Genomic DNA, 25,816 nt, shown 5'->3' with positions numbered 1-25,816 from the left:
GCTACGAGCTACGCCATTACATAATGCGTTACAGAAATGTATATTTACAAATATTCCTCTTCCTTAGGGCTTAAATGTACCGCTGTTAATGATTATTTGTTACGAAAACAGTGATCAGACAGAAAATGTCCAGTTGTGTTTTCAAAGCTCTTTCCTTTAAAAATTTTCAGATATGAGCCTTGATCCATTTCTCCAATCACTGATCAGTGAACAAAACAAAAAACTGTAATTTATAGAGAGATCAACATTGTTATGCCACCTGTCTGCATAAATGCTGGTTCGAGTCCCATTATTATGGCACAGCCCAGTGCTCTCACAGAATCACAAAGGTATTGTTAACAGCTAAACCTGGGGCTCGCGTAACTGCTGGGTTATCCATCCGAGGCCATTTGTCATTATTTCAGAAATGGCATAATCACTGTCAACCCCATCCAACCTCTCGCAGTTGGCCACATGCCCTTGCTTGACTGCTGTAACTCAAACTTTCAACGTCAGATCAAAAGCTTCAGACATATTGCATACCAACTGTGGGGTATTTTTATGGTTTGTGTTTTTCCGAATAAATTACACATGCACATACATGCTATTTAAAGTTCGTACACATTCACTAATTATGATCACTTATTTGCAAGCGAAAAGAAACGCAATAACACTTGCTCTATGGGGAAATGATGCTTTCACATTATACTTTTTATGTTTTACCTCAAAACGTTCTCAAAACCACACATCACACAAAGCCTTTCATATCCACGGCTGACTGTCAAATCGATAAACCAACTGCATTAATACATGCATGGCTCTATTTTAAGCATCCTTTCAGCTCGGCCAATGTTCATACTGTGCACCCCTACAATGGGGAGACAGATGCATAACTTATGAACTCTATTTCTAAAGCTTGCTGGGGACAGCGGCGACTGTCTCCTTTAATGTTGAAGGCCATTAAGCTGGCCTCAGCGGGGGGACACGTCATGCAGCCCTGCAGACTGATGATATGGCAGTGGCATTCTTCCTTGCACCTGCCAAACATATTAGGTCAGTCATTCACGGTTCAATTCACTTGCCATGTAAACATGGTACACCTACTGCAGATGAGAAGAGAAGAATATGGAAATGGATCTTGCATATAGACACTTACTCACAACACAACAAATAGGGTAGTCTAGCCTAGGTTTAAAGGGATAGTTCCCCCAAAATTAAAAATTCATTAAAATTGTTTAATCATTTATGTACTTTATTATTCTTTACTTCACACAAGATACAAAAGAAGATATTTTAAAAAAAGCACCCAAACGTCCCCCGCTGAACGTTTTGGATACTAAGAACAGAGACATTTCTCAAAATATCTTCTTTTGTTTCACAGGAAGAGTGGTATACAGGTTTTGAATAAATGATGACAGGATTTGTATTATTGGATGAACTATCTCTTTAAGTCGCATTTAAAAAAAAACTAAGATAAAAAATGAAAAACATTTTTAACACAATCTAATTCTTCTCTTTATGTATTAATAATAGCTCTAATGCTGTTGTACTTTGATTTCATCATTGGGTAGCTGAGGATACAAACAAACAAAATATTCATTCTTGTGTGTGAAAAGAAACTAAATATTTCAAAACACAGCTGTCTTGTATAGTTAGGAGTCAAAGCAAACCCAGCCATTTCTTCATTCATAAAATATGAGCGATTTTTCTTTTTTAATTGGAAACTTTGTCTTGCATCTGTTCATGCAGATATCTGTGGACGGCTTTATGGAACAACAAAGACGTTTCTGTGACTTCAGTATTGCTTCGTGATTAATAAACATATGCATGCAGTTTGTTGCATTGTTAAAGACGCGTTTACTACCATCCTGTATTTACAGTGATCATATTAAACGCAAAAGTTTGCGACTTAACGTTACAAACTTTCTGTTTTCAGCGCCAGCGGATCAATAAAAGAGTGCTCTTTCAAACTCACCCGTAGAGCCGCAGATGTTGGAGAGCATCAGTATCACGGTTCCTACGATAAGAGCCATTGTCCTTCAAGTGCACTTTTATGGCACCGACATACTTAAATGAAATAAAAGGCAAAAATCACAAAGACACATTCTCACTTGGAACATGTCAAACAAAACGAACCCATAAGAGTAAAAACACTCCACATCACAGTTCAGCTAATCTCTTGGAAAAGTCCACAGCGTCGCATTACGATAACGCGTCAGTAGTATCCAACGTGAAAAGCGCGCATCTCTCTGTATGAGACGGCATGATGACTTTGCTCTCTATCCTCTGAGCGCAAACTGCAGTGCACTGAGTTCACACAGGCTGTTTTATCCATTCAGCTCAATGGCTTACACTGTATGAGGATGCTCGACTGTGCCGTTCAGCATGAAGTGCTTGGAGCTTCACCAGTCAGTCCGGCAGACCACGCACACATCTTAAAGCGACAGCTTTATATCGCCATCTATGTCAAGGGTTTTACTATTGTGGTTTCCCTCAAAGGCTCAGACGTATTTTGAAATACAAAGTGCCGTTATAAAACGCTATAATAATGGCTAGTTTTTATTTATGTGCTATGAAAATTTTATTTCGCACCATGTTGTAAACACTTTTCAGTTTCAGTTTTCAATTAGACGGACTGCCCCGAAGTTATTTTACCGTCTGTGTTTGGTAATAATGTAACGATTTATTTAATATTCATATTCATTCAAATGAATATTTTGAATAGTGAATATTCGTTGTATTGCATTACATTAAAACTACTCATAAGTTATTGATTCTTCGTTCGTTAAGTTTGGGCCACACAACATTTTTGTTGTAGCCACTGAAACCGTCTATAGACCACTTCAGATGATGTTAACAATTTGCTGATCCAGGAAAACTTTCCGTTTCACTACACAAACCGATTTTTATAACGATTTATAACCGATTTAAAATGTTGAACAAATATCATTACGAATCAAATGTAAGATTTAAAATAACAGAAATAAAAAAAATCCTTCTGGACTAGTGTTTACAATTTGCAAAGTGGTCTATAAACACTACACTTCTATACTGTCTTCACAAAGCTGACCTAAAAAAAATTACATGAGCATTGTATTTATATTTTGTCACACAATGACTCTCACATCAACAGGCCCTCGCTGTAACAAATTGCAGTTTGTTGTGTAAAAACAGGATTATTGCTTAGACTGTCTAGCTAGCTTTTATCAGCCATGCACTTCTGATGAATATATACGTGGCTCTATTTTACAGCAAGCCATTAGGCAGACGTTTATATTTTTATTTCCAATACAATCAGAGCCATCATTGATTGACCTTCTTAAGATTTACTGGTGCCCTTCTCTAGGGTTTTCCTTGAGCCATGTGCCGTTTTTTGCCACATTGACTTTGTGTCTGTTGTGAAAGACTGCCATTATTGAAGTGAGAAGCGAACATTTGTCTTTCTTCGAAGCTCAGAATGGCCGAGAGTCAGAAAACAGACAACAGTTGTGAGCTCAAAGGATACCAACTGTGCAACAAATTGAAATTCTCCTCACCTCGCTTGAGAAATTGCTGTGAGTAATGGCAAACAATGTCTGAGAGGTCCAAACGAAAACCTTTATCAAGATCTGGCGGCATCAATAACAAGTATTTTGAAAGCTTGAATTTCCAGGAGCCGAAAGCGGATTCATAGCTTTTTGCTCGCATCAGTAACGACGGCCCTGTCAATATACGTCAAAGCAATATGCTTTATCTAGTTGCCTCCCTTGGATATCACACTGCATCCTGAAATAAAATAGTTAATTAACAATATCTCCCTCCGTTGGCTATCATGCCATCTCAGATGGAGAAATGCTAATTTACTCTCATTCTTTTCGCCGTACCGAACAAGCTCACTCTTGGTGACATGTTTGTCATTAACATTCACCTACGTGTCAAAGTACGATGTCAACTATCATTGTTTTGCGGTTGACAGAAAATTATGTGTTTAGACATATCCAGACCAGTGCTGCCACAAACAAATTATCTTCCTCATGTTGTAATCAAAAAGAGAGAGAGTCATAATTTGCTTTGCCATAGAAATTTTGCACACTTAGCAAAACGTGGTACATTTCAGACAAATCTGACAGGGCTGAACGCATCCATCCATCTAATCTAAAGAATATTTATCTGCTTAAAGATTTGTAGTGATATTTCTATGGATGTATTGGATGCAAGAACCACATTTCTTTCTTACCTCAAAGTTCATGCAAAACACCTCATACTTTAGTGAAATAAAAGTTAATTTCCCTTCAGAAACAGGAATTGACCCATATTCTATTTGCTCACATCAATGTGTCTATGCTGCATCACCACTGCAGATGTTCTCAATAACCATAAAAACAACTTTCTTACCAAAACAACTACAAATACATGGAGACCAACGCAACACCAAAAAGCAATGGTGACCCTGTGGGTCAAGGAAATAATACCTCTGTTTTCATCTGCTCTTTCAACAGCCCATGATCATAAACATTGACTCATTTCTGCTCCAACAGAAGCGACAATGCTAAAAATAACAACAATCACTGCGAACCACAGACACTTTGGATTGTTGATGGCCTAACTTGGCCTTAGGCCCATGTTTGTGTTTTTTCCTGTCCACAGTTCCTGTTAGTGAGCGTGGCAGTGCCATATGGCTCTGACTCTGAGTCCTCTGGAAAGGGGTGGGGGAGAGAAGCACAGACTGCACGGGTCATTCCAGGGCAGGGTGATCTTTTCAAAACAAAAGACCTGCTCCCAGGACGTGTGCTCGAGTAGACATGCTTGATGTGTGGACACGGAACACAATAGCTTTGTAATGATTTCCTGTGGCTTGGCATAAACGTATAACAGTTTGGTGACAGAAGTGAGGGCGGTGATGTTGGTGTAAGCGTGGGGATGATAAATTAAGGAGTTTGCGGGCCAAGGGTCAGTTGATATAAAAGGACAGGCCATACACCTGCTTGGCAACATAAATAAAAATTGCAAAATCTGACCTCGATTAGACAACAATGACCTCACAGTTGGAAACATGACTTTTAATGCTGCAGATGCCTTTGTTTATCAGCCTTCTGAATTACGTGGTTTTGTCAAGGGTACAAACCCATGGGATCATCTGCTATTGCTTATGCATACTATGTAGAAATATAATAAGGATAGCAAGTTTGAGATCTTGCTATAGAAACTGATAGCAACAGCTTTGACGTTTGACAAGAACCACAAAGCTATAGATTTACTGCCATCTACTGGAGATTTGACCATAGTTCTGATAGTTCGGTTAGAAAATCAGCATCAAGGAGCTGCTTGCACCAAGAAGGGATAATTTACCCCTTGCAATAAAAATCCAAACCTGTATGACAATGGTTTCACAAAAGATGATAACCCAAACAATACTGGTCCCTATTGACTTCCATTCAGTGAACATAAAACCACTTAGAGATTTGTGCTCTACAGAAGAAAGAGACATATACAGGTTTTGAATGACATGAGGGTGAATGAATGATGACAGAATTGTTTTATTTATTCAGTGAACTATCCCTTTAACATCAGTAATAATTCTATATGTGTCTACTTCAAACACAACGAAACAGATATTAATATAAAACATAAGTTAGATTTCTGTTGCCCCAAGGTCTTACTTACCCTCTGCAAATGAACTTCAGGCATTCTGCTCACAACCCCCCTGGGGCCACTCCCAGCTGTTGTCAAGGTAACAGCAAAGAAGCCCCTGGAGGCCTCTACACCCATATTATAAGCTGGGTAAATCAAACTAATCTTGCATAATAGGTTTTGTAAACTCATTGTAGACTAATGTGAGCACACTTTTTTATTTATATTAAAACATTTACATTACTGCATTAAAGTACAAGACGGTACACGTCAATGAATGAGTTTCAACATGAGAGTGAATAAGTAAGACATTTGATCGACTAGTTTGAATGAAACAACATAAAAGTCTGTACTTTTAAATGTCAAATACTTTATCACAGAGGTAGATACCAAGTGGGAAAAATAGTAACAAACAGTCGGAAAATTAAGCTCAATAATCACAGTATGTGTTTTTTGATCAAAAAACAATATTATGTGTTTTTTGATCAAAAAACAATATTATGTCAATCCTAAACTAATAGCCTAACATTAACGAAGCCATATACATTATATTATTACAAACATCTCTAATAACAAATTATCTGAAAGTGTCCCGATTTACTTTCACATTCAGGCAAATTTTAAATCAGGAGCGTGCCCTAAAATATTGAAGAAATAACAATATTTACTCACCACTGAAGTGAATGGCTTGCGCAAAGTCCAGGTGTGATATAGTCTTGGCACTGTCAGAAATGATGGTTGATGTTATGCCCATGCCTTTAGGATGTGAGTATACATTTAGCTGAAGGAGAGCTCTGACAAGATGGAGCAGCATCTTATTCCCACTCTGCAGAAACTTTTTTGCTTTCTTCTGATCGTCTTAAACATCCAGTGGTGTCCAATGCAAAGAATAATTTAGCCTCACAATACATCCATTCAAACAATTCCAAGGTACTAAAGATATGGCTGGCATAAAAATGAACTCATCTTGTTTTAAAAGCAGAGGTAAGAATCTGTTCCAGTTTTGCCACTGGAGCTCCAGTCTCTCTCTCTCTCTCTCTCTCTCTCTCTCCGAACCATTTGGTGCCAGATATTCCACAGAGATCCTGTTTAACAGATATTAGTAAATCATCTATAAAAGCACATACCAACTGTTCACTTCTTTATTGAGGACCTGATGTAATAGGAACAAAACATAAATCAGTACCCAGGAAAGCTGTAAATTCTTATTCTGAAAAGACATTGAATGCATCATATATTACTACCTCCTATCTGTTGTCCCCATGCATGATGAGATGGTTTTCACAGCTGAGCCTCGTCTCATTGTTCTGTACCCTTCCTTTTGTGTGTTGTCTTGACTCTTTGTAGCCAGAAGGTAATTAACTATTGTCCCCTGCTGAGCAGACTTATTGATTTATTTAATACATAAAATCATGATTTAAATCACAACGTGACACAACGACTTTACCATGATATTCAACACTTAGGCCTAATATTGCATTGAAAACTTACAGATCTGTTTACAGTGTGGCTTGCTCGCATTGCCACTGGCAAAGTCGCGCATTACCACACAAAATATCGCGAAATAAAATGTCTGTTACAAATTGTAAAGCTACAAAGAAACGTTGCTTTACAAAATAGCCTATTGCCTTTTAAATCTTATCTAGTTCTAACTTTAATACTTGCAAAGTTTTCAGGATTCTAATTTCATGTATGTAGGCTACTTTTCGAAAAAAATATAGTTACAAACAGTAATCACCGCTTTAAAAAAAATGAAACTTATGCTGGGTTTACACCAACGCGAACACTCGCGTTCCACGCTCCTTTTAACTCGCCGGGAAAGTTCGTAATTTTGAGAGTGACGTGATCTGACAAGTGTTTTCAACCTTGGCGGAAGACAAGATTGATACAGAGGATCTCAATTTAGAATTAAACGAGACATCGATTTTGGAGCTGGTTGTTTTCAGGTGCTTGTTGGATATATAAATATGGAGGAAACCAGATTAATTTGTCTTGGGATATGTATAAATCAATAGTTTTCAACCGTACACCCTGCATAGTTTTACTAATTATCTTGCTGATTTTTATGGAATATTGGTGAAATACATTCTATTTTCGCAGTGTAAAAAACATGCAGTATGCTTCAAGTGGTTATATGTAAATATGAACTAATTTAACGACAAGACAAGGCAAAAATTATTTCCCAGTGGGAAACGCGACATCAGAGGGCGTTCATGTAAACATTTTTACCTCGGAAACTCATATTTCCGATAGTTCAGAGCACACCCTTTCTAAAATACACACGTATCTATTTCATGTGTAAACAAACATTTAAACTATGTTAGATAAATTGCAAATATTTGACCCTGGATCACAAAACCAGTCTTAAGTAGCAAAATTTTGTGAAAGCCACAAATACATTGTATGGGTCAAAGAGTTTTCTTTAATGCTAAAAATCATTAGGATATTAAGTAAGGATCATGATCCATGAAGATATATACTTTTTTTATATATAAATATATAAATCTTTATTTTTGTGAGTGGTGAGAAAAGCTCGCTTAGAAATATACAAATATAAACAATTTTGGAAACTATATAAAACTGACCACTTAGAAAGGAAAAGATGACCACTTATAGTGTGTTCACACCAAACGCGAATGAAGCGTTAATCGCGAGTGATTTACATGTTAAGTAAATCCAAAAACGCAATGACCTACTTGGGTTGCGAATGGCGCGATTTACCGCGTTTGGTGTGTACACTCTATTAGAAATTATACAAGAATAATAATTGTTTTGTCTTTGTTGTACTGACATTTTATGGCCACCCCTTGCAACATCTTGGAGGCCCCTGTTTTGAAAAACCCTGTCTAATGGGATCTATGGGTATGTCTTGTAATTATCCATGTTAGCCTAATTTTAGTGCATTTCAGTGAATGTGAGAACTCTGAAATGGGAGATTGGGACAACTTTGAAACAGGCAAACTTTACGTAGGGGACTTAATATTTTTTATTTATTACCATTTGAGAGAAAAATGATACAAATATACAATATGAAAAATGACCCCAACTTGAGTCCCCTAGTGAATCTCGGCCATGTGAGGCCATTCTGCCGCATCATGTCATGTTTCTCTTGGTTTAGTGTCAGGATCATGACAGAGTCTCATGTCTTGTGTGGAGAGAGGCAGTTATGGCCCTTGTGGCCTTCCATACACTCTCTCCTGTCTCGTCTCTGTTCCCATCCTCTCGTTTCCTCGTTATTGATTCATGCCCTTCACATGTTCCCCTCTTGATCTGGTCCCTTATTTAATGCCCTTGTGTCTTCTGCTGGTTCATTGTGGTTGTGTGGTGAGTTCTTGTGTCTTGTAGTAGTTTAGTGTAGTTAGTGTTTAAAGTTTATTTTAATCTTGTTGGAGTTTTGTCTTAGGCCTGTTCGGTCTTGTCATTATATTCCCATGTTTTTTTTCTGTTACCCCCTCGTGGGTCTTGTTTTATCTTACATATTAAAGTCTTCTGTTAACCCCTTACCCACTGTCTGCACCTGGGTCCTGTGTCCGTCTCTCACCACCCGCGATCATGACAATTCAGGGCTAACAACTCCATATATCTTTGTGTACATGAGCTCCGCTGGGTCCAGACCTCTAGATTTCAAATGTTTTGGTTTTTATAGTTGTGTAATACCCCCAGCAGCTATAGTTTTATATCAGCAGATTGTTCTACAGTACAACTACTTGAGTTGGTTAAAGGTCAGTCATTCTGTGTTTGTTTGTTTTATAGTTTAAAGGGATTTAAAACTATGTATTATTTGTGCATAGATAATCCCAGCTCAAGAATCTAAAAAATACCTCCATGTGAACAGCACTGATAGCAAACAGACCCATTTTCCAATCATTTTCTAATTATTGAGTTCATTATTCCAGCAACTGGAATGGGGTGAAATTAGTATGCAGCCACTAGGTGGCAGGAAAAACCCATTTTAAAACAGATTAATCTGTGAGTGCTAGGTTAATCCACAAATCTAATTTTATTGTCATCTCATTTATTTTTTGAACCAAGATATTCCCTTTTCAAATAGAAAAACACTTTTTGATAACTCTTTTAAAGCATGTCTGTAGAAGACACATAGGGTATGTTGGAATTCATAATGGCATCTTCATTTTTAGATCATGATGCAGGCTTTAAAGAACATCTTAAATAACACAAATGCAGTAAATTATATATGTAGTCATTTTTGCTTTTAGTCATTAGAAAGCACTTCCAGTCATTAGTGTGCAAGTAACCTGTAATGTACGAATGGCTTTGACCAAATTATTTTTCGTGGTCATCAAGCAATGCTATAGTAGTGTTGATACATGCTCAAGATGCATGTATGGTTGGCCTCATGGTAAGAAAGCTTAACATCTCATTTGGCTTCATCTCTAGATGGATATGGATAATTCTATATAAATTAATTATCTAGGTAAAACCAAGAGATCCGACTGCTGCAGCAGCTCATAGAATTGACCACTCTAAGAGCATTTTTGGCATAGGGAGTTGCAGGTTGTGCCATCTCCCTCTATTGTTTCCACTCAGTATGCTAAAACTAAAACATGTTTTCAAAAGTGTGATGATTTTACTCTTTGCCAGGAAAAAATATGCTGTTAAATAACGCCTGCTTACCATTAAATGTATATTTACATTGCTACACTGTCAAAAAAATGCAGCTCATTTGTTCAATATTTGTAGAGCGCAGTGGCTTGACAGCACCAAGACAGCACTTTGTTTCCTGAAGTTCAAGTTAGACAATAGGCAGAGACAAGACTATCAAAGACTCGAGCTCACCAGTCCCCAATAACTGATGCATGAACTTCTGATGTGTTTCTATGGCAACCGGCCAGTCGGATCGGGTGAGAATGAGCTTTGCTCAGGGTCAGTGTATGTTTTATCCTGTACTTATTAGCCTAATATCCCAGACCGACGTCACATCACAATACATGCTGCAACAGATAGTAATGAGACACGCAAAGTTTGCTAGACAAATAGACAAGTGCTGGATAGACCAAACTAAAGTAAAAATGCTACAATACTAAAACAATCAAATATGTCACTAAATAATAATATTCTGTAACAAACTTTAAAGGTTTTGCATTCGCTGAATTGAAGAAACATCTAAGAGAGGAAACTGTGGCGCGCTCGTCACACCTGTAGGCAGAAGGGGGCGTGGCGTAGCGCAGATATCTAGACGCGGGAAGGCAGACAGTCTCTCTCAGGTGACTGACGTGCATTTCGACCTAGAACAGCAAGAAACTTAAGATATGAACGATTGTTCTTCGTCTACATGAAATTAGAAAGAAGGAATACGAATTAAAGAACCACCTTTCCAAAGCTCTCTTTTCAAATGCCCTCCACCCCGAAGACGAGAGAAGAGGAAGAACATGGATTTGTTTTCAAGCGGGACTGTGTCGGGGTTGAGTAAAATCTACGGTTTTACTTTTTAGTGGACAGAGAAGCCAGAAAGCGGCGCGGAGCGTGACTGTGACTAGATGATTGTCGCTCGAGCGCGCACTTCATGAGGGGAGATGGAGATGCTGTTCTGGAGACCTGCAACATTTCTGTTTCTCACCTTACTGTGGGTGTTTTCAGGTAAGATTAGCGGAAAAAAAGAAATATTAGTTTACTGTTCATAAAGTAAATATTATTTTCTCTCGTACGAGTCTGTTTAATGGCAAACTAAGTGAAAGTTAAGAGGGACTGTGTTACCTATCACATATCGTTTAAAACTACCTCTCACACGTATAGTTAGGTGTGTTTATGATGTCTGAGTTAGTGGAGAGGTGATGTCATAACTGTGTATGCAGAATTCTACTTAGTTTAGTAATGAGTATGAATTACACAACACGATCACTTACAAACTAAACAAATGCGTGACATACTGTATAAAGCCAATACTTGAATGAATATTGAAAACCTGCTTTCATTTTTCATTTTTCTTTTTAACACCAAATGTTTCAGCTATATAGATTTGTATTTTTCTATGGCAGTACCTTAATAATGTGGTAAAGTGTTGATTTTTACCTCAGAGCTACATCTCTTCTACACAAAATATCTGTTTTTAGGCAGCACCTGAAAGCAGTATGCCCATTGTCCAGACTAATCTCCAACAATCCTCAAGTCAGAGGACCTTGTAATCCAATGAATTGCCCTGACTCTTTCACAAGCAAGGACAAGGGACCAATTGACTCTCGGTCCATGTTGACAAGATTAAACTGTGTCATTGTGCTGCAGTGCTTCATTTGCAGCTTTAAAACTTTGTAGTATGATGTTTGTTTCCCATGCAGATGGACGTATTTAGCGTTTGTAAAAATGTTTTTTTAAGCACTCTTCTCTCATTTTATTCATTTTGACAGCATCCAACAAATGAGCTTGTAATGTCCCTCAATAAATATAATGAGGCAAACTTGCTTGATAATTATAAACTGATTAAGAAATGACAAATTTGATTAAGGTTAAAACAATAGCATCGCAAGTCGCAATTTTTACTTTGTGTTCCGAGATTAAGATTCGGCGTAACACATTGCCTTTTTTGTTGTACATTGTTTCCCTAAAATGTTGTCAGCCATATTAAAGTGGTATTTGTTGCTTGGTCAGGGTTTTGTTCGGTTTCAGACAGAGTAAGTTGCTGATGTGGTGCAGTTTTTTTGTACCTTTAGGAAAGCATGTTTGAAGAGTTGACATTATGGAGACAACTCCATTTAGTGTTGGATCGTGTTGCCACAGCTTTCGAATGCTTTGTTATTGTTGAGTGACCCAGAGAACGGTGCAATTATTATCATCAAATACATCACTCATTTACTATATGTGACTCAAACCTGATAGACCTGAAGGTTTGAAAGAGGTGCGAAGACCCTCTTAGTTGATGTAGGCAGTGCGCTTTTTATCATCATTAACACAAAAACACTGTTTTTCAAAACAAAAACGATCCAAGATTAAAAAATTACAAACATTTATGCATTTAACATGAATTATACCTCACTCAGGATAAGTTGACTTTAGATTTTCACTTTTCCCAACATTATTATTTTTAACTTGATTGGTGATAGTATAAAGGATGTTGGACTGGTGTACCCTTTAGTGGGTGATGTTCAACTATGCCATTAAAACCCATGAAATCGCAAAAATGCTTTGTGGATAGTTGTCAACTGTAATGACCTTTCTGCGTGATAGTGTTAAACATATTATCCATACCAAGAACTACACATACAAAATTTCAGAAACAGAGCCACTATAGAGAAATCTGACATTTTTGAGCATTTAAAGTGCTTCGTTGTGGGCTCGTCAGATTCTGAATTACATTTACTTAGGCTGATCCTATGTTTGTGTAATTATGTGATATTTAAATAATAAAAAAATATATTGTGTCATAGTTCTCTACCCCAAACCTATATGATGTAATTTGTGTGGTAGGATAGGAAAACATTTATCTGTTTATTATACAATGGAGGTGAATGGGAACTAAAGCTGTCGATCTCCCTTTGAGTTCCACAGAAGACAGAAAGCAATGCAGGTCGGTGGTAAAGGATGCAACATGAGGGTTAGCAAATTACGACAATTTTTGTGTTTGGGTGCTTTTCAAGGCCAGCCAAAACTGTATCAGAGAAGATGACTGTTAAAAATTTGTGGTAAAATATGTGGATTCTCAGGGCAAAAAACACCTGTAGCAAACTGTGATATTTTAACAAACAGCTTTATCCTCATTTAAAAGCCGGAGGAGAATCAATGCTTGTAATTGAGTGCGGATCACTGGGCCTTCACAACAGAGAAGAAACGGCAATGCTCACCTACCAGAGGCAATTATGTCTGCCCCTGCACTGCAAAGAACATTCGATACTGGCAAAAATCAATATTTTAAATCTTTAACCCTGCCACAGGTCTATTGTTGCAATCAATCTTTTTATTTGTATTGATACAGATCATTACAAGTCATTGTGCATTAGCTATGTGCCTGGCGTTTTGTATTTTTTGTCAAGTGTCACTTAAACCAAGATATATTATGGAGTCATATGTGCAATCCTTATTAACTTACTGTAGATTTAGACATACTGACAACCATTAGACTTGAGCTCACATTCATTTGTCAAGATGATGTCATGACATATCTGAGACAAAAGACAGCTTTAGCTCTCATTACTGCTTTAGAAGAGCCGCAGAAGTCCTGTCCCCCCACATCACAGCTGCAGCTCTTTTGCCCTCCACGTCTCGGCAACCTGCAGGAAGTGATGCTGTGAAGAGAACGCCCCTTCCGAACAGTTTTCGCAACACAATTCTCATATTACGAAGCGACTCTAATTGCGATCTGTTTGTGAACTCGTATGCAATACCGACAGCTGATACAAACATGTTGGCACTTTTCTTAAAGTTAGATCAAATGTAAACCACACACATTGCCGAGTTCTAATCCCTAGAGAGAGTCTGCTGTGTGTTCAGAGATGCCGATGTGATGCCTTCCTGAGCGTAGGCGAGGACAGTGCAGTTTTACGGCAGGTGTAAGTCGGAAAAGTGGATGCAGTAATGAGGATCTCAGCCATCTAAATGAGGCCATGGCTGCTCTGGACACACTGCTGTGTGGGCTTCAGAGACACCTGGGAAATTGCATACTAGCTGACCACATACTCCCTGTATGCTTTACAGTATATGCTGTAGGTACTTCTATACGGGCTCATCTAAACTCTACATGTGGTGTTATGCGACTTTTTCTTTTTTATTTATGCTTTTTGGAGCAAAAATATCAACATCAGTATGAAATGAATTCAAAATGATGTACAGAGGACAACAGAAAGGCATGTGTAAAAATAATAAAGGTTTAAAAATATGAATTTAATAAAGCAAAATCGCTTAAAGGAAAAGAATCAAACCACTTTTTTTAATGTAAATAGCATGCTAAAATTAGGTTGTTCCTAAACAAAGATATATCTTGAAATAGTGTTAAAAGGTCATTAACAACAACAGTATAGAATAGAATAGAACTTTATTGTTGGGAAATTTAAAACTGCCCTTTAAATAGCAATTTGCAAAGAAACAAAGAGAATTTTGGTTACATTACATTTATAAATGTTTTTCTGAGCTAGAACAAAAGGCAAAAACAGTTTTAACTGTTTATAAAACGGAAGACAGAAAACAGGGTAACATTATTATTTCCCCAAAAGTCATATACCAAGCCTACATTACACTAGTTAAAGATTTTTTAGCTTTTCTGATATAATGTTTATTTAAAAAAAAAAAGAGATGTTCTTCCAGTGAAATCCAGAAAAGTTTTCTTAAAAGCCGCAAGTCTAACAGGTCTTAAGACAGAAAGCATCAAGTGAATGATCACAACAAAAAGTACTGGATTCGTTAAACTTTTCATTGTGTTTTTGCGGTAAGTCAGTGACAGCACTATTGCCAGTGACTTACTGTAAGTGCCCCTTAACAGTAGCTGTAAATGTATCTTACAGTAATATGACTTTACTGCAGCTTATTTTTACAGCATAATATCCATACTCTAATGTCTTTGTACAGTATAATACCCTTACCACAATTGGCTTCACCAGTATTATAACTCTACAGTAACTTTACTGCAATTATAGTATTGTACAATGCACTACTTCATAATAATTTCACAATAATTGTATTTCAGATTATTTTACATATATAAGTAATTAACAGTAAAATAAGATTACAGTATTTTACTGAACATTTTAAAGTAAGTAACTGTAAGAAATACAGCAAATTATAACCACCTGAAGTGGTAATGATTCGTAATTTATCAGCTTTAATATATCGGTATCACTTTCAAGGTGGAATAGGCCAAACAACATACAGGTCTGTTCAGCGGCTAAAACCATTTGGGAGTATGTTAGTTTAATCGTACATCAACTAAAAAAATAATTCTGCAAGTAATCCCATTGTTATTGTTCCATTTTCTCCCATCTTTTGTGGTGTGGAATCAGGAATTATTTTACGTCAATATTTTGAGACTTTTATCTTTATTGTTAGTTATAATTAGCACATTGTTTTTGCTTAAATGTTTTAAGGCGAGTTTTGTTTAGAGGAAAGTAATCCCTGTTACCCTGAATATCCAAGAGGGGATGACAGGAGGCAAGTTTAAGGAGGTGTGACCTGGATTTAGATGAGCCAGACCTGGTCGAGTGAGGCTAATAAGGGCCTAAAGGATCCGATCCGGCCAGCCACCTCAGAATACACAGGGAGCAGCTGTTGCACCTAGCAGATTAACGCCACTGATTGTTTTAAGCTTGCATCTGCCTTTCCCTCTCACTCATTCTCTGATCTGCCAGACTGTACAGAAGTCCGTTCCCTTAGCTTTTATTAACAGAGGAGCACAATATTTGTACCTCTCCTGAGCTCTTATTAAACCTCCCCCTACCCTCTCGCTACATCTGTGCAGCTGATCCACATCCATCCAACCTTCATCACATTCGTTCTATGTGACAGACATCTTGCGAGCGGGCCCCGTGTGTTTAACTCTTATCTATAGGGGCTTTTTATTACCTTGCCCCTCAGGTAGTAGGAGCAATTACTCTGATGTGCCCAAGGATGAGAAATGGCTATGTGGGATAATATCAAAGGTGGAGGAGGTTCAGGCGCGAGGTGTGTACATCACCTGCAAATGTAATAAGAGAGAATAATCAGCCATGATGGGGCCGAGATGACAGTCAGACTGTGAGAGGCATAAATGACCAGTTCATTTAGTATTCCCAAAAAAGAAGTTGAGGTAAGGATGCAAAAGCAGTAAATATTTAATGCCTGATGAGGTAAGATCATATTAGTTATGATGGCTCGTTTATGTAAGCCTGTTCTTGCTATTTTATTATGTATAAGTTTTATTTTGTAGCTGTGTTTTGGTTTCCCCTTCTTGATTGTTCTTACCTGTATTTTGTTAGTCTCATTAGCTTTTGTGTTCTTTGTATAATGCTAATATGATGATCTTGCTTGATATTTATACTTATAAACTGCACTTGGATTCCAGCCTGTGAAGTTTCAAGACCTTATTTGTGACTGCACTGAGGGGTATTTTGAAGATTAGTCCTTAATAGGTATTACATTGAAATTTTTGTAGGTTCTTTAAAACAGAAGTGCATGACTTAGAGAAAAATTAAGCATTGCATACTGTATATACAGACATACATTTCTTCCAAAATGCATCTGTGATTTCAAAGCAGATGAGTCTAGCCAGAAATTTGTTGTCATCTTCAAGGTCCCGTTACCCTTTCATTTCTGTGTCAGTTCTCAATTTTCCTCAGTTTGGTTGCTAAATTGATGTATTCCCAGTTCCATGCACAGAGCGGCATCTGTGAAACCTGCTTGGACCTGATATGCCCAGTATCCAGTCTGTGGAGGTTTGGAGTGCTCTACATTCTAGTGTGGAAATTGTGCTGCGTACATCGGGTCTAGTGCTGTTTATTGATCATTAATCATCTGGCCTTAATATTTTCATTGTTTAAGTTTGTAATATTTACTAATAAAGAGCAGTAAAAGCCATCTTCTGTTTCCATAGTTACAACAGCCGCAGGGCAATTTGAGCTGTGAAAAGGGCTGTGTGTTATGATAAATTGGAACTTTCTGTTGTAGTTAAGAGGGAGCAGAATATGATTAGAGCAACATTTATATAAACAGCTTCAACATTAACTTGTTTGTCAATATTAGACAGATTCATCATAAACTATAGGCCAGATGATAATAGTTGATGCATGAATTGAGTGACATATGTTCATACAACTACAAATCATATAGTATATTTAATGATTTGTTAAGTTTCTACCCATGTAAACATGTAATATTATCATGACATAAAGCACTGATAAATAAACTTGGTCTTACATAAAAGTCTTAAATAACAGAAACTAAAGTGTAGATTACATAAATATAAAACAAAACTGTGGCTCAGTAATTTGATAATGCAGAGTCACTGTAATAAACATATGAAACACATGTCTTACCTTGTCGCAGTGCAATTTATTGCATAAGTAGTTGCGAGGTTGAAGCAGTGCAAAGTCTGTGACATTCAAATAAAAACAGGTAACAAAATCCAAAAGACGCACAGATATTTAGTGCAATGAACTGCGCCTGTGCAACACTGGCACATGGAGTAGCGTTACATTTTTAAATTATTCACAGAATATAAAAAATATTATTCATCTTGCAATATTTATACATCTGGCTTAGGCAGATGAGATTGTTATGTGACTGTTAAAATTAAATAAAAAAAATTGCCAATTTATTGAAAATATGGTCAAGATAGAGCTGGATTCAGCAAGCATCGCAGTAGTGTCAAAATTACAGGTCTCCCCTCCAGGCCAAGCTTACAACAAACCAATCAAAAAGGGATGGGCAAAATAAAGCCCCGCCCTACATTTTTTATCAAATTTCAGAAGCCGTTTCACATCACAAAATGGAAAAGTCAATCGCAACTTCAGTTTCATGGTGACTTTTACAGTAAAAAAGAGTTATATATACACTCACCTAAAGGATTATTAGGAACACCATACTAATACTGTGTTTGACCCCCTTTCGCCTTCAGAACTGCCTTAATTCTACGTGGCATTGATTCAACAAGGTGCTGAAAGCATTCTTTAGAAATGTTGGCCCATATTGATAGGATAGCATCTTGCAGTTGATGGAGATTTGTGGGATGCACATCCAGGGCACGAAGCTCCCGTTCCAGATCTGGTGACTGTGGGGGCCATTTTAGTACACCACCCTGCAGAGTGGTAACAAGGATCCATGTTCTCATTCTGTTTACGCCCGATTCTGTCTCTACCATCTGAATGTCTCAACAGAGAGATGAGTGGTACCCGGTGGGGTCTTCTACTGTTGTAGCCCATCCGCCTCAAGGTTGTGCGTGTTGTGGCTTCACAAATGCTTTGCTGCAAACCTCGGTTGTAACGAGCGGATATTTCAGTCAAAGTTGCTCTTCTATCAGCTTGAATCAGTCTGCCCATTCTCCTCTAACCTCTGGCATCAACAAGGCATTTTCGCCCACAGGACTACCGCATACTTTTTGTTTTTCCCTTTTCACACCATTCTTTGTAAACCCTAGAAATGTTTGTGCGTGAAAATCCCAGTAACTGAGCAGATTGTGAAATACTCAGACCGGCCCGTCTTGCACCAACAACCATGCCACGCTCAAAATTGCTTAAATCACCTTTCTTTCCCATTCTGACATTCAGTTTGGAGTTCAGGAGATTGTCTTGACCAGGACCACACCCCTAAATGCATTGAAGCAACTGCCATGTGATTGGTTGATTAGATAATTGCATTAATGAGAAATTGAACAGGTGTTCCTAATAATCCTTTAGGTGAGTGTATATAGACAGTTTATTTAATTAAAAATTCTAATAATTTAATTGGAAAGATGGAGTTAACTGCTCACCAGTGAATTTTTATTGTAAGATTGGATTACTATTTAACTATATTCTATTCTAGTTTATGTTGGTGATATCCCATTGTCCTAAATATAATTCTTTTGAAGTCATGGTACTTGATGCATCAATACCTAATATTAAGGACAAAACATCTTTAAAATTTATTCTGGCTATTGTATATAGGCCTCCAGGGCACCACACAGATTTTATTAAAGATTTTGGTGGGTTCTTATCAGAACTAGTACTGTCTGCAGACAGAGTCCTTGTTGCTGGTGACTTTAACATTCATGTAGATAATGATAACGATGCTTTAGGAATGGCTTTTAAAGACACTCTTAACTCCATGGGCGTTAGTCAACATGTGTCAGGACCTACTCACCTTCGTAATCATACTTTAGATTTAATTTTGTCTTACGGTATAAACGTGGTCGATGTTAAAATCCTTCAGCAGAGCGAAGACATCTCAGATCATTATCTGGTATCATGCTTGCTTCAATACCCAATGGTGGCAAATCAAACTCCAAGTTACAAATATTGTAGAACAATAACTTCGACTACAAAAGGTGCGTTTCTTGATAATTTGTCTGAATTGTCTCAAATCTCTAGCATGAGTAATAACGTTGAAGATCTTGACTTTACTATTGAAAATATTAATGCCACCTTCTCGGAAACGCTAGACATAGTTGCTCCCTTGCGCTTAAAGAAGATTAAAAATGACAGACCGACACCGTGGAAAAATGAACACACTCAGGCTCTAAAGAAAGCGGCACGAAAAATGGAGCGCAACTTTAAAAAGACTAAATTAGAGGTATTTCGTACTGCCTGGAAGGATAGTACAAAAAAATACAGGAAAGCCCTAAAAACGTCTCGATCCGCCTACATTTCATCACTAATAGAAGAAAACCAGCATAACCCTAGGTTTTTATTTGATACAGTGGCTAAATTAACCAAAAATAAATCGTCAGCGACTTCTGCTGCTGTATACCAGCATAGCAGTGATGATTTTATGAACTATTTCACAAATAAAATCCAAGATATTCGAGAGAAAATTATAACTATGCAACCAGATGCGAAACCCGCTGAACAAACGACTTACTACAGCACCCCTAAGGAGAAATTACGTTTATTTTCTACTATAGATCACGATGAACTGTCGAAAATCATTAGATCATCTAAATCGACTACATGCATGCTAGACCCTATACCTACAAATCTTCTGAAAGAGATGCTCCCAGAAATTATAGATCCTCTACTTAGCATTATTAACTCATCTCTGACATTAGGACATGTGCCTAAAGCATATAAGGTGGCTGTTATAAGGCCCCTTGTCAAAAAACCCCATCTGGACCCTGGAGAACTAGTTAACTATAGACCTATTTCGAATCTACCTTTCTTATCTAAAGTTCTGGAAAAAGTAGTCTCAACTCAAATATGTTCCTTCCTCCAGAGGAATGAGATTAATGAAGATTTCCAGTCTGGATTTAGAGCACATTACAGTACAGAGACTGCTCTGATTAGAGTTACAAATGATCTGTTTATGGCGTCCGACCGAGGTTGTATCTCCTTATTGGTGCTGCTAGATCTTAGTGCTGCATTCGACACCATTGACCACAGCATGCTCCTACATAGACTTGAAAATTATGTCGGTATTAAGGAAATAGCTTTGAAATGGCTTAGATCTTATTTATGCGACCGTTTCCAATATGTAAAAATAAACAATGAGGTATCACGCAAATCGCAAGTCCAGTACGGTGTACCACAGGGCTCAGTACTAGGGCCTATGCTCTTCGCATTATACATGTTACCCCTAGGAGATATAATAAAGCGACACGGAGTAAGCTTTCACTGCTATGCTGATGATACGCAACTTTATATTTCCTCGAAGCCTCACGAAACACAGCAATTCCATCGAATAGTGGAATGCATTGTCGATATAAAAAAGTGGATGAGTAGCAATTTTTTATTACTGAACTCGGACAAAACTGAAGTGTTACTTATCGGACCGAAAACCGCCCTACGTAACAACCAAGAATACTGCTTAACTATTGATGGATGTTCCATAAAACCCTCATCTTCAGCTAAGAATCTTGGCTTTATATTCGATAGTACTCTGTCATTTGAGAACCAGGTCGCCAAAACCTGTAAGATTGCGTTTTTCCATCTTAAAAATATATCTAAATTACGTCATATGCTGTCATCATCAGATGCGGAGAAGCTTATACATGCCTTTATGACATCAAGACTAGATTACTGTAATGCACTATTAGGTGGTTGCCCTGCAGGCCTATTACAAAAACTCCAACTGGTCCAAAATGCGGCAGCTCGAGTTCTTACACGTACAAAAAAGTATGAGCATATTAGCCCGGTTCTGTCAACCTTGCACTGGTTACCTATAAAGCATCGCATAAATTTTAAAATCTTGCTTATTACCTATAAAGCCTTGCATGGTTTAGCTCCTCACTACTTGAGAGAACTTCTTACGTATTATAGTCCATCACGTGCACTACGCTCTCAGGCGTCAGGTCAGTTGGTAATACCTAGAATTTCAAAATCAAGTGCAGGCGGCAGATCCTTTTCCTATCTAGCGCCTAAACTTTGGAACAGTCTTCCCTGCAATGTCCGGGAGGCGGACACACTCTGTCAGTTTAAATCTAGACTAAAGACGCATCTTTTTAATCTTGCATACACTAGATTATCATAATATATGTATTTCAAAGATCTAGGCTGCACTAGTTAGATCAACCGGAACCAGGGACACTTCCAATAACAACTGATGCATTTGTTGCATCAAAGAGTGCAGAACAGTACTCTACTCTCAGCCAGTCTTGTCTCATTGTTCCAAGGTTACAAGAGCGGAGCGGGCAGGGCGCAATCCATTCCTAGACCTGACAAATGCTGGACGAAGGAAGTGACGTCCCTACAAAACTTCAGCCACTATTAGATTATTAATGATAATTTTAAATCTAATTTTTTTTTATTTTCGCCTTGTTGTGCAAGCACTGTTGAGCTTGTGCAGAGGCTGCAGTTTTTGCCAGAGGGGAACTGGAATCCCCTGGTTAGGCCTGGTTTCCCTCCGAGGTTTTTTTTCTCCTCCAATGGAGTTTTGGGTTCCTCGCCACCGTTTGCATACTGTTTTGCACTGTTTTGCCTGGCCGGGGGGGCTGCTAGAATTTGATAGTCTTATTTAATTAACTCTGCATATAGTAATTTATTGTGTGTCTGATATTTGACCTGTGTTTTGAATTCCATAACCTTTTATGTTTTACTTATAGTCATTTTTTCTTGTACAGCTGCTTTGTAACAATGAAAATTGTAAAAAGCGCTATATAAATAAAGCTGACTTGATAATATAAATATCTAGCTCAGTTAGTAAATTTATCATGGCTTGAGAAAATGCTGTAGATTTTAAAGTGAACGGATGGCGTGATCAATTATTTAGGGAACATGTTGCCTTGTCATATATATTGCAATGTGTGTAAGCTTATGAGAAATTCTGTTGTTTGAGGGGATGTGTGAAGTGAATGTGTTATTCTTTTTCGTTTCAAATAATGAATACCTGCAGGTATTTGAAGTAAAGGTTTTCAGAAAAATAGGGCATTTAAAATTATTTCTTTTAGGCCAAAGGACATCTATCTGTTATGAGCGGTGAATTTCCATTAATTTCAGTTCAGTAGCCAGTTGACAGGCTAGTCATATAGAGCAGTCTTTTAGCTTGAAGTCTTCAGTTTTCCTGTTTCAGGAATTCATATATTTTAAAATTCTGCAATCTTCTGTAAAAATGAAAAATTGTAGATAATGGATATCCTATTTTAATTGGTGTCTGATAACATGTCCATAACATGCAGCTGAAATCCCGGAAGAATCTTTGAATTAATGCCTGATGCAATTGTAGAAGGAATTGGAACACAGATCAAGAACTGTTCTTCCGTAAGGCCTTGAATGTGCATGTCTCTCTTTCCTGTAAAGACAGGTTGGGCTGGTAATGGGATTATGGTGTGTAGAACGGCTTAGCAACCTGGTCTGAGGAACACCAGCCAATCCTCAAAGGATCTAAAAAGTGCCCCAGGAAACCAAAATCACGGGGAAGGTTTATTGTTGACCCACTCAGACACCAATACATAATTTATTCTAATCATACAAAATGCTTATTATTTTTTGCTTTAGTTCCAGTTTACACTAGTCAACGTGCAATTTGTGTCTTCCATATATACTGTAAATATATTTTTATATATAAATAAATATATATATATATATATATATATATATATATATATATATATATATATATTAAGATATTAATATGATGCAATTGGTCCAATCATATAAAAGTATTGTAAGGTCATAATTTACAAATACAAACATACAAATAATTTTCTTGGCCAGTTCTTCTGTTGCAGTGATGGATACCTGCAGATTCTTGGAAATCCTTCTGCTATGTTACCTTCAGGGAATTAATAGTCTTGTGTATTTGTTTCACAACAATGGGGTCCAATATTTATTATAACCGTGGTTACAATTTACGCAGAAAAGGTGTTCCATTATGACAGTAATTGTTTGCTTTAGTACCCATTACATTAGACAAAAAGTTGCGCCCAACAGTAGCAGAATTGTTTACAGAGGTAAACAAACCTTTCCTTAAAATCAGACATTGAAATATACCGTAATAACTTTATTAGGGGGAACTGCATAGGCCTGTCAATGCTAAATTAATAACATGACATGAATAGGATAATTGACAATTACATTTAAACAACATCAGAATCTAATATCATTGCATGTTTAACACACATTCACAAGTGTCCTGTTTTTAAAGATGTATTATCTACATTTATCATTAATTCTATACTAGCCTTTATAAGCATTGTCTGATAATTCCCTTCTACTCTAGCTCATCCAAAATTAGAATTCTGATGTCATTATTTATATTACACATGGCAGATGGGTCCAAGGTTGGTTATATGTTTTGGAAACGTGTGCATCATAGTTGTTGAGTCCTTGATTGATTGGTGTATTGAATGTTTCTGCATGTCTACAAATTTTGCTAAATGCTGTGTCCATAGATAGAGGCATAAAGATGCGTTCCCCTTCAGTCCGTGTCTCGATGTTGTGTTGAGAGACAGACTGGGGTTTGATCTTGAGAACCTATTATCTCTGAGAGGAAGTCAGCGACAACAAGCAGGTAAGTCAACAGAGCCGTCAACCTCTCCGGGGTTCTGCCCTGTGCGAGGTGACCGCCTGTCAGACACCGAACCAGCCTCCCAAGTCACGGTGAAGCAGATCGTCCCTCTGGTGCCGCTGTCACGGTTCTTGGGCGCTGAGAGTGCACCAGCCCTTCACGCTGGCTAGAGAGGACGATCCATCTCGTTTATGCGATCCAGTTCACCAGGGGCCCGCCCAAGCTTGGGGGATTCTCTCCTCACCACAGAGTCAGTGCTTCTGAACAAGGTTGCCGCCCTTCTGGCGAAAGTGCAGTCGAATCCGTCCTTCTAACCGAGATGTCTTCTGGGTTCACAGCCTGGACTTCATAGTGCCCCAAAAGGGGGGGATGCGCCCCATTCTGGTTCTGCGCCTCCTGAACAAGCAACTATTCAAGCTGCCGTTCAGGATGCTGATGCAGAAGCGCATCTTGGGCTCAGTTCGTCACCAAGATTGGTTCGTGGCAGTCAACCTGAAGGACGTGAACTTTTACGTCTCTATTCTCCCACGACACCGACCATTTCGACAGTTTGCGTTCGAGAGAAGAGCGTATCAATTCCTCAAATCAGTTCCTGCTCTTCGGTCTGGCCCTTTTTCCACAGGTTTTTTACCAAACTCGTGGAGGCCGCCTTAGCCCCCCTTGGGGAGCAAGGTGTGCGAATACTCAACTATCTTGGCGAATGGCTTATCTTGCACACTTGCGGGATGTGTTCTGTACGTACAGGGACCTTGTGCATTGGCCCCTAGACCGTCTGGGCCTTCGGGTCAACTGGAAAAAGTGCAAGCTCTTCCCAGTGCAGGGCTCCTCTATCTCGGTATGGAACTAGGCTCTGTCCGTATGTCAGCACGTCTCACTAACGAGCAGCGCCGCCGCTCCCACCATGCGCATCACGTGCTGTGTGTAGGGCACCAAGTGCTGAGAGGGCACCAAAAATAGCCTAATGAAAAAACATTTTAGCCATGTATATGTAAAAGAAAAACCGCCGAACATAATGGAATTATGCTTAGGGCACCAAAATGGCTAGCAGCGGCACTGCTAACGAGCGTGCACAGTCGGTGCTGAACTGTCTTGAGATTGATCAGACGGACTCTAACGGCTTCGCTTCATGGCACAAGCGCTTCGTCGACCCGCTGCAGGGACCGGGAGATGCCTCTCAGGTTCCTCAGCCCAAAGGGGAATGAATGACCGCCGCCATCTTCCTTTTATACCCGTATGTACGGGGCGAAGACTGGCATGCGTGTGCCAGAGCTCTACTACTGCTCATGCTCAAACCGTTCTGGAATATGTAAGAGTAAACCAATTTCTTATTTGTAATTTGATCTCATAAGAATTGTAGTATGTACATGTAAATAGTTTGCATCACATGTTTATTCACAATTTGCATGATGTACTGTATCATTACAGGGCAGGATGGGCATGAAAATCTACAATGGGGGACAGACTCCAAAACAGTTCTGTGACACTATATTTTAGAAACATATCATGAAATGACAATGTGAAAAGCATTTCTTCCCAATAAAGTGGCACAATGGAAAACATTTTCAGTTTTGCTTGTATAGGTATGCTGCATTTTGATGGAAAACCCATAGTAATGAGTTGAGTGAATTAGATGAATAAACATTATGCTACTGCAGTTATGCGAAAAGCATTTTTTCAC

At 38.2% G+C, this 25,816-nt stretch overlaps 2 protein-coding genes across 3 annotated transcripts in view; one reads left to right on the top strand and one right to left on the bottom strand.

Annotated features, from left to right (window-relative positions):
* Window positions 1–2,338, bottom strand: part of LOC306908862 (roundabout homolog 2) — a 44,221-nt gene extending 41,883 nt beyond the window's left edge. Inside the window, exon 1 of the mRNA XM_079482101.1 lies at window positions 1,955–2,338. Within this exon, the coding sequence (XP_079338227.1) occupies window positions 1,955–2,012 (58 nt within the window). The 5' untranslated portion in view covers window positions 2,013–2,338. The remainder of the gene's footprint in view (window positions 1–1,954) is intronic.
* An 8,454-nt stretch (window positions 2,339–10,792) lies between these two features.
* Window positions 10,793–25,816, top strand: part of esamb (endothelial cell adhesion molecule b) — a 31,431-nt gene continuing 16,407 nt past the window's right edge. For both annotated transcript variants that reach the window (XM_079481597.1, XM_079481598.1), the window contains exon 1: window positions 10,793–11,187. In XM_079481597.1, the coding sequence (XP_079337723.1) occupies window positions 11,124–11,187 (64 nt within the window). In that variant the 5' untranslated portion in view covers window positions 10,793–11,123. The remainder of the gene's footprint in view (window positions 11,188–25,816) is intronic.

Source organism: Barbatula barbatula, assembly GCF_947034865.1.
Source record: "Barbatula barbatula genome assembly, chromosome: 19".
NCBI lineage: Eukaryota > Metazoa > Chordata > Actinopteri > Cypriniformes > Nemacheilidae > Barbatula > Barbatula barbatula.
The sequence above is the reverse complement of the archived record's forward strand: the minus strand, read 5'-3'. Positions and strand labels throughout refer to the sequence as shown.